The sequence below is a fragment of the Pinus tabuliformis genome, chromosome 2_2 (genome assembly GCF_031772625.1).
Source record: "Pinus tabuliformis cultivar Carrire ecotype Pingquan chromosome 2_2, CPIR1, whole genome shotgun sequence".
Taxonomy (NCBI): Eukaryota; Viridiplantae; Streptophyta; class Pinopsida; order Pinales; family Pinaceae; genus Pinus; species Pinus tabuliformis.
Window position 1 is genome coordinate 1,164,433,007 of NC_142300.1, and position 12,912 is coordinate 1,164,445,918.

General features: G+C 40.2%; 2 protein-coding genes across 3 annotated transcripts in view; one reads left to right on the forward strand and one right to left on the reverse strand.

Moving 5' to 3' along the window:
- LOC149197572 (triacylglycerol lipase 1-like) overlaps window positions 1–12,912 on the forward strand; it is a 175,583-nt gene that overhangs the window by 132,259 nt on the left and 30,412 nt on the right. The window lies entirely within an intron of this gene.
- Window positions 8,791–12,161, reverse strand: LOC149197573 (uncharacterized). Its single transcript, XM_089403929.1, has 2 exons — window positions 9,791–12,161; window positions 8,791–9,680 (listed from the first exon to the last, which is right to left on the reverse strand). Exons 1-2 carry the CDS (start codon window positions 11,721–11,723, stop codon window positions 9,085–9,087), a joined length of 2,529 nt encoding a protein of 842 aa, XP_089260055.1. The 5' UTR covers window positions 11,724–12,161; the 3' UTR covers window positions 8,791–9,084.

Sequence of the window (12,912 nt, forward strand, 5' to 3'; positions counted from 1 at the left end):
AGATCTATCAGATCTAGGGAGTGTGAGTCCGACTCCGCTCCAAGATCTGATGATCTGAGGCTCTCAATAGCCAGATCTAACGATTTAGCATAGAATTTTTTTTTTTTTTTGAATTTTATAGGAGGTGCTAAGCTCAAAACCCTTCATGCATCACCCATAAAAAAAATCTTATGATAAGCCTGTGATCAAATTTAAATTGGGCTCTTCAGAAAACACAGATCGGGAATTGGCTGGTTCAACCGAGAACTTCCCCGAACGCCCTGATGATCTAATAATCAAGGATTTTCCTGCAAAACTCAATTCAGCCGTCAACATAGAGCGAAAAAACGATAATAAAATTCAGATTTAATAGAGATACCTGCTATTATATTCAAAACTCAAATTATCATCCAAACCGCAGCGACTGAGCAAGATACCTGTACTCAAATCGCTCTTCAGAAGCTATTAGTAATGGAAAAAAGAAATTACACACAAAAATAATACATCTTACAGTATTTCCATGAAGAATAACACCGACAAAATTTAACCCCAAAGTCTTTCTTTATTTCTCATAGAAAGATTACAAGAGAGAGCTTTTCGCTTAGTACATGATCAAAGGATCGGATGACTCTGACTGACAAAATGACCTCCTATTTAAAGATAAATCCTCCAACGGCTAGTTCGAGTAATCCTCGTCAAAGCAATCTCGACCGTTGATGAGGATTAAAATTTCTTTTAATCTCATCTGTCGAAACTTTAATTTGAGGAAATTCGAATTTTTCAATTAAATGAATTTTAATTAATTCCAAAATTAATTTTTTGAATTAATCTCCTCAAAATTTTGACTTTGACTTAACCCCACAGACCAAAGGCTTAAAATTTAGCAAAATAATTAATTTACCTTAGTCCCTGGACCTCTTAAAATTTAATTTTTTAAGGACCAACGATTTTTTCCCTAAAGAATTTAAATTTACCTAGGACCTAGAATTAATTAAATTTCTGGTTTAGGGTTTTAATTAATTTTGGCAGGGGATAAATTAGTTTTCCAACCCTCAGGACACTTTACATCATGATTTTCACATTTTTTACATTACAAGGGGAAAAACCCATCTGAAAAGGACCCTCACAGACTACCCAATTCTGCGACACAAATATAATCTAGCAGATCAAGCAATTTGTAATAAAATAACCTAACCAAATAGTTAGGATTATTCCCAAATCACTTTTACATAGACACTAGGACTCCCCTAAGATCCCAGTGAAAAAATCCACTCCGGCTTTGGGGTAAGGCTGAAGGAAAACACTGCCGACCATCCCAAAATGGGTCGGTGAGACAAAAACCTCCCGGCATGTAGATCGTCACCAGAAAAGTAGGTTTACCTAGGTGATTACATACACGACATAGGTCCGCTGAGATTATTTACATTATACACATGCAGACTAGGTTTACATTATAACATGACAATCAGGCTGATGATGATAGCTGGACGATAGGAACACATTGATCAGGCACTATCCCTTTTGCGAAAAAGGGGGTGTACTGCTATGGGTTGTTGACATGTAGTGGTCAACATCTGGCTCTACTTGGGGACACGTTGCTGTCCTGGAGGAATGTGAGAATCCAGAATCTGCATCCACGCAACACACAACAAAACATAAGTAGCGTCCATCCAGAAATCATCATATAACACTAAGCACAGGAAAGATATAAGCTCTTCATTTATTAACATGAAAAACACAAATCTAACTACAAAATGAAATACTGAAATAAAAAGGCATAAGGTTAGAAATACAATACAAAGATGCCCCATGGCATCAGATGTGTTCAATATAGTGTATACTGAGCATTTGCCTGCTTTTAAGCAAATCTGTCGGCTGTTTCTTGGATGTGCCATGTCCAATTCTGCATACGGTAGGACTTTTTCCTATCCGAAAATCAAGCTGTTCGCGGCCATCTGATGCATCAGATTGCTTTCTCATTCTCTTTCTCTTGCGCTTTTTCTTTGTGGTAGGGTGTATCACTGATGACATGGAACATTCTGCTTCAAAACTCTCAGATGAAGTATGTAAGATATGCATGACATGTCTCTCTTCATTCTGCATCTGCTCTGTCAAGAATGATGGATCAGTCTCACAGGTGTCATGAGTTATAACTTGATCTTCTATCACTGGTGGATTAACCATGTGAGCGTCAACCTGATTCTTATCAATTTCAATTTTATTCGGGTCACCTTCAATTAGCCACTTTTCAATGGAACAAAGGACCTCAATATGAAATGACACGGGGTAAACGAATAATCCGTGATGAATAATGAAGGACCAAATGGATGATAGAGAGAGACCTTTGCTCAAGAAAATCAAGAGATCCACAAGAAGGGAGCTTCTAGTAGAAATTCTTGTAGAAATGAAAGAAGTGGAGTCGCCACTTGAACATGAATCTAACTCTAGGATCCAAAAGGCAACAAACAACCGGATATAAGGGAGGGCTTCTTGTCTGAGAAATAATAAATGGAAGAAGTGGAGTCGCCACCCAAACAAGAAACAAACCGAAATGTCCAAGTGCTAAAGGTGCAGATGAAACGATTAACGAGATGATGAAAGATAGGGCGATGAAAAGATCAAATGACGCCAGGAAATGCTGTGCCGCTTGACAGGCTAATGAATGGCAGAAAAGATGAGATGATTAAAACGATGTCGAAGAAACCAAGGACATAAAAAACTCTATGCCTGGCAATGCTGCCAAAAATGTGGGCGTTGCCGGTAAAAATGATAAAGATGATATGAGGAGAATGAAGATAAAATGTCGTTGAAGCGCCGAGAATAAAATATCCCCCGAAACGACGCCAAAAATGTTGGCGTTGCTGGCTAAAATGAATGATAGAAAGATGAAAGATGAATGTTGTGAGGACCAAGGATAGAAAAACTCTATTCCTGGCAACGACGCCAAAAATGTTGTCGCACAAAGTGTCTAGGCAGCGCGACAACGCTCAGAGTAAGGGTTGTCACTTTTAATCCTTACTCACTTCGTTTAGACTCTCTCCTAGGCAAGTCAAGGGGGGTAGTCCCTAAGGTAAATGGATGAGAAATCCTGTGGATCACGGGCTTTAGGAGATGTTAATGATGAACAACTTGATGAATCTCAACGATTAAATCAGATTGATAGATTAAACGCCAACGTAAACAAGACACGACCACAAGATAGAAACAATTATAGACCAGTGCCTTTGATATTTGATTAACCCTCAATAAAACAAGCTATCCAGAACGATTTTCAATATGTGACGAAAAGTGACAATCGTAAATAATCCATAAAAATGTCGAACACTGCATCACAGAAGATATTCTAGATTTAAAATAATTATCGTTAATGATCCAAGATCTAGAATTAAGTAATTTTCTCCAACAATCAATATGATTTAACACATTTATCGCTTGACCATAAAAAAATCATGAAAAATTGCATTTAATGACCAAATGACACTAAGGAACTTTAGGTTGAACTTTTTTAATTATTCCTTAGGCAATAACTTTTAATGGTAATTGAAGAAATTAAAATCTTTTAATGCGACAGAGAAATGAATCAAAGGGTTAAAAAAAATAAAATTTTAATGGGCCATAGGCCAGACTAAAATTTTTTAACGTTAAAGCGCAAATCCCTTAGTTTATTTTATTCTCAGTCACAAAATATATATATATATATATATATATATATTTTTTTTTTTTTTTTTTTATTATCTCTAGAAATTTTTAATGTTTTAATTTTTTTTTAATTTTATATTTTTTAAATGTTTTTGGATTTTTATAACTTTTTTAATGTTTTTTAAGACTTATATTTTTTTAATCAAAAAAAAAATGAAGAATGAAAAATGAAATCAAAAGAAAACAAAATCGATTTTCATTTTTATTTTAATTTTCTAAAGGGTTTTTAAAAATTTTAAATTTTTTTAGAATTTTTAGATGGTTTTTTAAATGAAAATCAAAAGTTAAAAATAAAAGTCATAACAACAAAATAAAAAAAAATGTGAATCTAACTAACTAATGCTTCAAGAGAAATTAAATCGGATTCTAAATATATGGAACCTAACCTTAAGATCAAATGAAACTAATTTTTTTTATATACTAACGCTACCCATATGTGACAAGTAAACAAAAAAAATCAAATGCATGTTTGCTTGTTGTTGGTAGGACGACGGAAAGGGTTCGAAGGCTGCGTGGAGAGAAGCGAATGACGGAGGAGATTGCGGGTTGCTGGACTGACGCAGGTGGAGGGAGCTGCAGCGAAGGGTGAGCAGGATTGTTTTGCAGGACGCGTGGAGCTGGGAGTGTGATGAATGGAGTAGGGAATGCGCAGTGATAGGAGGCCGCGAAGATGATAGAAGGAAGGGGATTTACGCAGAAGGAGATCTGCGTGGAGCTGGAGCAGTGATGGAGTGGAAGACTGGGGTTCTGAACAGGAAGGAGCAGCAACGAAGAGAGGGTTAGGTACAGGTTGCATGAGGAGCAGAGGAAGATTGCGAGGGAAAGGAGCAGAAGATGCAGCAAGGAGATGGCAACGATTTTTTGGCAGCGTGAGGAGGAAACTACACAGGTCTGGGCACTGGGGACGGATTCGATAGATGGACGGATAGCAGTGAATAACAAGGGGTATGGCAGCGTATGGTGAGCTGTAGCAATGGGTGAGGATGAGAGACGCGTGAAGGTTAGGCAACAGACAGAACTCAGGCAGAAACTCAGATTTCTCCAGATCTTTTAAAAAAAAAATTCAAAGCCCAAAAATAATTTCGAATTTTTCTAGGAAACAACAGAGAAAACAATTTCGAAATCTTGTTCTTAGGAAACCCCAGGCAGCAGAGAAACTGCAACCCAAGAACTGAGGAGAAATTTCCAGACTAAGATCATATACTTCAACTTAAAATTTATCAATGAAACCCTTATTGAAATTTTCCAGATTTATTAAAATATTCAATCCACCTGCCTCAGATTTGACCCTGAAACCCTCACGAAATTTCCAAATTTGAATTTAAATTTAAACCTTTGGACTGCGAAATCTGGACATGATCCTTGCCAAAATGATGCTGATAAAATACCAGAAATCCAGATCTTACCCTCCAAGCCTAAATCTGGACTCTGCACAACTTTTAGCTTCAGATCTGTAGCCGCAATACAACAAAAAACACCCAAACGATATACACAATGACAAAAAAAACACTAAAACCTTGAAAACCAAAATCAGAGAACTAAAATTAATTATAGATCTATGTACATAAATGGCAGATCTATCAGATCTAGGGAGTGTGAGTTTGACTCCGCTCCAAGATCTGATGATCTGAGGCTCTCAATAGGCAGATCTAATGATTTAGCACAGAAAATATAATTTTTTTTTGAATTTTAGAGGAGGTACTAAGCTCAAAACCCTTCATGCATCACACATAAAAAAATATCTTATGATAAGCCCGGGATCAAATTTAAACTGGGCTCTTCAGAAAACACGGATCGGGAGTTGGCTAGTTCAGCCGAGAACTTCCCCGAACACCCGATGATCTAATAATCAAGGATTTTCCTGCAAAACTCAATTCAGCCGTCAACATAGAGCGAAAAAACGATAATAAAATTCAGAGTTAATAGAGATACCTGCTATTATATTCAAAACTTAAATTATCATTCAAACCGTAGTGACTGAGCAAGATATCTGTACTCAAATCGCTCTTCAGAAGCTATTATTAATGGCAAAAAAGAAATTACGCACGAAAATAATACATCTTACAGCATTTCCATGAAGAGTAACACCGGCGAAATTTAACCCCAAAGTCTTTCTTTATTGCTCATAAAAAGATTACAAGAGAGAGCTTTTCGCTTAGTACACAATCAAAGGATCGGATGACTCTGACTGACAAAATGACCTCCTATTTAAAGATAAATCCTCCAACGGCTAGTTCGAGTAATCCTCGTCAAAGTAATCTCGATCGTTGATGAGGATTAAAATTTCTTTTTATCTCATCCGTCGAAATTTTAATTTATTGAGGAAATTCGAATTTTTCAATTAAATGAATTTTAATTAATTCAAAAATTAAAATTTTGAATTAATCTCCTCAAAATTTTGACTTTGACTTAACCTCAGGGACTAAAGGTTTAAAATTTAGCAAAATAATTAATTTACCTTATTTCTTAGATCTCTTAAAATTTTATTTTTTAAGGACCAACGGATTTTTCCATGGAGAATTTAAATTTATCGAGGACCTAGAATTAATTAAATTTCTGGCTTAGGATTTTAATTAATTTTGGCCAGAAAATTTAATTAATTAACCTATGAGGGGATAAATTATTTTTCCAACCCTCAGGACACTTTACATCATGATTTTCACATTACAAGGGGGAAAACTCATTTGAAAAGGACCCTCACAGACTACCCAATTCTGTGACACAAATATAATCTAGCAGATCAAGCACTTTGCAATAAAATAACCTAACCAAATAGTTAGGATTATTCCCAAATCACTTTTACATAGACAACAGGACTCCCCTAAGATTAGAGTGACAAATCCACTTCGGCTTTGGGGTAAGGTTGAAGGAAAACTCTGCCGACCATCCGAGAATGGATCAGTGAGACAAAAAACCTCCCGACATGTAGATCGTCACCAGAAAAGTAGGTTTACCTAGGTGATTACATACACGACACGGATCTGCTGAGATTATTTACATTATACACATGCAGACTGGGTTTACATTATAACATGACAATCAGGCTGATGATGATAGCTGGATGGCAGGAACACATCGATTAGGCGCTATCTCTTTTGTGAAAATGGGGGTGTACTGCGATGGGTCGTTGACACATAGTGGTCAACAGGTGGTTATGAGTATTATGTTATATTCATTGATGAATACTCTAGGAGGACTTTGATATATTCCCTGAAGACCAAGGGTGAGGTCTTTAGTCGCTTTAAAGAGTTCAAAGCTCTTGTGGAAAAGCAGATAGGTAGGAAGATTCGGGTCTTGAGGTCAGACAATGGTGGTGAGTACACCGATGGTGGGTTTTCTGACTTCTGTGCACAGGAAGGCATTATGAGAGAGTTCACGGCTCCTTACAATCCTCAACAGAATGGGGTGTCTGAAAGGAAGAACAAAGCTATTGTTGGGGCTGCTAGAGCGATGATTCATGATTAGGGGTTGCCTTTGTTTTTGTGGGCTGAGGCTTGCAATACTGCTGTTTATCTTCAGAACATGAGTCCTCATAGAGTATTGGGGAATATGACTTCAAAGGAGGCTTTCACTGGAGAGAAGCATCACGTGGGACATCTTTGTATCTTTGGATGTCTCACATATTCTTATATCCCCAAGGAGCAGAGGACGAAGCTGGAACCCATGGCAGAGAAGGGTATCTTTATGGGTTACAGCGAGATTTCGAAGGCCTATCGGATCTTCATTCTTTCTAAACGGAGAGTGGTGATTAAGAGTGATGTGAAGTTCGAGGAGGAGAGGGCCTATCGGAGATCACAGGAGTATGATGAGAGAGAGTCACAGACTTCTCCTCAGCAGGGAGGTCAGGTATAGGGAGCAGGACCTCAGGGTTCTGGATTGACTGGTACATGAGGTACTTCAGTGTCAGTGACATCTGGGGCACCAGTGGCGAGTTCACCGAGCACTTCTTTAGGGAGTCCACTGGTACAGAGTTCACATGGCACTTCAGCTGACACATGCATAGGTGCCAGTATAGGTTCTTCGAGGACAGGTGCTGGTACAAGCACACCAGGGTCAGTTGGTAGACCTTCAGGTTCACCAGACTGGGGGGCAAAGGATGAGGTTCCCTATGGGGAAGCTTCTTCAGGGAAGAGGAGGCCCAAGTGGCTTCAAGACACCTTGAAGGAAGCGGAGTCTGTTGGTCCTCCGAAGAGGGTGAACAGGGAGAGTGTGCCACCTGAGCGGTTTTGCAGTTATGTAGCCAAGGCTACTAGCATTGTTGACTCTGAGCCTACTAGCTATGAGGAGGCTGCCAGCCAGGAGGTATGGAGAGAGGCTATGGTGGAGGAGTATGCCTCTATCATTAAGAACAATGTTTCGAAAGTGATGCTTAGCCCTGAGGGCAAGTCAGTTGTGACTTCCAGGTGGCTCTACAAGATCAAGCATGCTGCAGATGGCAGCGTTGAGAAGTTCAAGGCGAGGTTTGTGGCTAGAGGGTTCTCTCAGATAGAGGGAGTTGACTATGATGAGACCTTCACTCCCGTAGCTCGGTACACTTCTATCCGGTCCCTTATTTCTATTGTTGCAGAAATGGGTTGGTAGACCCATCAGATGGATGTGAAGACCACATTTCTGAATGGAGTTGTAGAGGAGGAGGTGTATGTTGAGTAGCCACAGGGCTTTGAGGTACTTAGGCAGGAGACCCATGTATGCCGGTTGAGGCCAGCACTCTACAGAGTTAAGCAAACTCCGAGAGCTTGGTATTTGAGGATTGATACTTACTTGCAGCAGATGGGTTTCATGAAGAGTGATGTAGATCCGACCTATACTACATTGTTGCAGGGGATGATCCGCTCATTCTTGTGCTGAATGTTGATGACTTGTTCATTACTGGGGCAGAGAGACTGATTAGTGGTTGCAAGGAGGATCTTGCTATGGAGTTCGAGATGAAGGACATTGGGCTGATGCATTATTTTTTGGGGCTTGAGGTGTGGCAGGAGGAGGGGCATATATTTCTGGTGTAGGGGCAGTGTGCTGTGGACAGTGTTTTTAAAACCGGAACCGGTGACCGAACCGGTCCACCTAGCTAACCGGTTTACCGACCGGAACCGGTCTAACCGGGACTGGTTTGGTCTAAACGAACCGGTTTTTAAAAAATACATTAAATAATTAATTTTTAATGAAAAAAAACTATTTTTAAGATGTAAAACCATGATTCCAAGCCAATAGAGACAAAATATGCAAAGTTTGCTCATTTATATACCATGCAAAGGTGAATATATCAAAATGGCACCGAGTGCAATACATATCATCGACAAAATAGCAAAATACATAAGAAATGAGGCTCTAAATGGCCTATAGAGTCCAAAAACCATGCTGCAAGCTATGAGGCCATTGGCCTACTACAAGTCTACAGTGTACACATGATCAATCATCAAGATCATCACCACTACTAGACACATGATCATCATCAGGAGCTACATAGACATCATCTGGTTCAGAGTCTGAGGATGCCTCTGCCTCATCTGCAACATCAGTATCAATGCCACCAATGACAATAGAAGTGGACCTAGTGGAAGCACGAGTTTGTCGACCTGCACGACTAGTGCCTTCCATTGGTTCCTTGCCTTTCCTTGATGCCGCTACTGATCCTGGTTCTGATGCCGCCACATAATCTGCCTCATCCTCCGCTAAAGCCATGTCGATATCAAAATCAGCCTCAAACACAGGATCTTCAGTCTCCTCCACCCATTCTGATGTTGGATCAATATCGTCCAACACAATGGGATCTAGATCAGGTGATTTGCTCATCATTTGGTTCCTCCTCAGTCGAAGGTTGTATTGCACAAAAACAAGATCATTTAACCGTTTTTGTTCCAAACGGTTTCTCTTCTTCGTGTGTATGCGCTCAAAAACAGACCAATTGCGCTCACAACCTGAAGCACTGCAAGTTTGACTGAGGACTCTAATTGCAAACCTTTGCAATTGAGGACACTGGCCACCAAATGACTCCCACCAATGTGCTGCAAAGAAAAAGACAATAATTAGTAACTTAGTTTATAATTTGAATTGTAAAGAACGTAAACAATTTTAACTTGAAATGAAAAACAAAATGGAAATTGGAATTGCTTACCTGGTTGGTCCACATCTCTTGCCATCTTTGCCAAGTTTTTGCCAAAAGTACCACTTGCTTGATTGAAAATAGTAAGCTGTCTATGTATATCCAACTGGTCTACATGGTTAGGGACCATGCGCTCCAAGCAATCAATCAATCCAGCTCTGACCTCCCCATCATGCTGATCTCCTAGCCGATTTTTATAGTGATACCTTGGGTTCAAAAAATACCCGGCTGCATGTATAGGACGATGGAGTTGATTGTTCCATCTGTTATCAATGATCTCCCATATACGGCCATATTTAGCTAACCTGTCATTGTAAGTTGCCCGTATCTGCTCCTTTGCCTGATCCATAGCTTCATAAATGTAGCCCATGGCCAATCTTTCCCCATCCACCAACCTTAGCACCTTAACAAGGGGCTCGGTAATTTTCACAAGCTCTACAGACCTTTTCCAAAAATAAGTGTCTAACACTTTCTTTTTGGTGTCTTTTCCATCTGGTCTACGAGCCCACCGAGATTCAGACCATTCATCAGAGGAAAACATTTTCTGCAAGTTTCTATGTTGACCATTGAGACATTGCAACGTGAGGAAGTGAGTTGCAAATCTCGTAATTGCAGGCCTAACAAGCTCTTTGCCTCCAGTGTGTTTCCTCATTAGGCTCAATACCCATGAGTGGTTGTAAATGTATTTTGTAATGCACTTGGCATGCTCTACAGTGTTTTTTACCCACTCCACCTTGCCTATATCCTCAAGCATGAGGTCTATGCAATGTGCAGCACATGGAGTCCAAAATATGGTCTTATATTTGGCCTCAAGCATCTTTCCAGCAAGAACATAGTTTGAGGCATTATCAGTGATGACCTGCACAACATGCTGCTCCCCAACTTCCTGAATAATGTTATCCAAAAGCTCAAATAGAAGGCTTGCATCCTTTACCCTATCAGATGCATCAACTGATTTCAAAAACATGGTTCCTTGAGGGCAAGAAACAAGGAAATTAATGATAGTGCGGTTCTTTCCATCGGTCCATCCATCTGACATAATGGAACAACCTGTTTTGACCCATGACTCTCTAAACTCAGTCAAATACTCATCAATGGAAGATATCTCTTTTTGCAAAAGAGCTCCCCTCAAGTCATGCATACTAGGGCCTTTGAAGCCCTTTCCTGCAGCTATAACAGAGTCCCACATAGCTTGGTAATAAGGTGAGCGAGCAGCATTAAATGGGATATCTGAATCATACCACCATCTAGCAATGTATTGGTGAGAAGTTTCTTTGCATTGTTTTTTCCAATGTTGATCCAAAGTGGGTTGAGAACTTGGTTGGGAGGAAGTGGGATTAGATTTAGAAGAGGCAATGTTGGCAGAAGATGAGAAATAACTTTGGATGTTTGGTCTCTTTGTTCCTTTTGATGGTTGGCCAACTCCAACAGAAGGATGAACATAGTGAAAGGGGTCATTGGTGGAAGGGATAGAAGTGGAGTCTTGAATCTCATAATCATCATACCCACTGTCTTTCATAAGATTCATGGCTTCCATTAATTCCCTCTTCCTTGCAATTTCATCTTGGATGGCCTTCTCCCTAGCCTTATCCTCATAAAATTTTTCAAGCTTGGCAATGTATTCTACCCTAATAGGACCTAACAGTGCATTTGGTGCATCACATGGCTTTACTTGGCCTCTTACCCCAGCCAAGTGTTGTTTCAACCTAAGAATACCCCCACCTCCAATAGATTTATGGCATAATTTGCATATCATTTTTCCCTCAACTACATCACAATGAGCCCATGCACTGTCCTTTCCTTTTGGAGCCATGTTTGCTTGAAATAATAACAATTTGCAAATAAATCTGCCATTTAAAAAAAAAATTGCAGCTAAGGAACATGGAAAACCAATGATAAATGTAGGAAAAAAAATGCACATGCAAGCTAAAAAATTTGATAGCATAGAGCTAGAGAGTTCATAGGCTTAGCATAGATGATAGATCATTGAAATGAGAAGTTTATAGCACAAAAAAATTAATTCATGGACAGCAGACCCAAATGAGGAATTATCAAGTGCAAATCCTTACCTGGAAATGCAAAGTAGCTCCCTTAGCCTCCTCTTGATGATGGCAACTCCACTGACAGCTACACACTATCTCCAAAATAGCTCCAACTCCAACTCCAAGATGACTACTTCAGCAAAAACTCCACACTCTCCAAGCTCACAAACAAACTCACAAACACTCACAAACACTCCAAATCAGTTGTGTGAGACAAATGAGGGTGAGAGGGGTGTCTTATAGCAATTGTGAGGGTCTTTTTGGAGGGAAAATCCCTTTCCCTCACCCCCAAAAACCCTAAACCGCCCTCAGCTGCAAAAAACCGTCCGCTTTTTACCTTTACCGGCGGCCTGTCCCTAAACCGGCCGGTTTAGGACGGAACCGGCCGGTTAGCAAAAAACCGGCCGGTTAGGACCTAAACCGGCCGGTTTTGACCGGTTAGGTCTAAAATCTGGGCAAGTGAGGGTGCTGACCGGGTTTTTTCACCGGTTCTGACCAGTGAGCCTCCTAACCGGCCGGTTAGGCCGGTAACCGGTCAGACCGGAACGGTTTTGAAAACACTGGCTGTGGATGTGTTAAGCAGATTTCACATGGCAGACTGTAGACCCATGTCTGCATCTATGATCGCCAACTGGAAGAAGCTTCATGCTTCAGATTCTAGTTTGGTGGATCCCACATTGTATAGGCAGCTTATTGGGTCCTTGATGTATCTGGTCAACACTAGGCCAGATATATGCTTTGCAGTGAACACACTTAGCCAGTTCATGGTTGAGCCCAGGAGGGTGCACTGGGTAGCTGCAAAGCACATTCTTTGCTACGTGCAGGGGACTGTTGATTATGGTCTGGACTATAGGCGGGGAGATGGAGTGAGGTTGGCAGGTTACACAAATTCAGATTGGGCAGGCTGTGCTTCTGACAGGAAAAGCACTTCAGGGTGTTGCTTCGGATTGGGTTCGGTAGTTGTGTCATGGTTCAGTCGAAAGCAAAAGTCAGTTGCTTTGAGCTCTTCTGAGGTTAAGTATATGGCTGCTAGCCAGGCTAGTTGTGAGGCCATTTGGCTTCGCAAGTTGTTGTATGGCCTATTTGATCAGG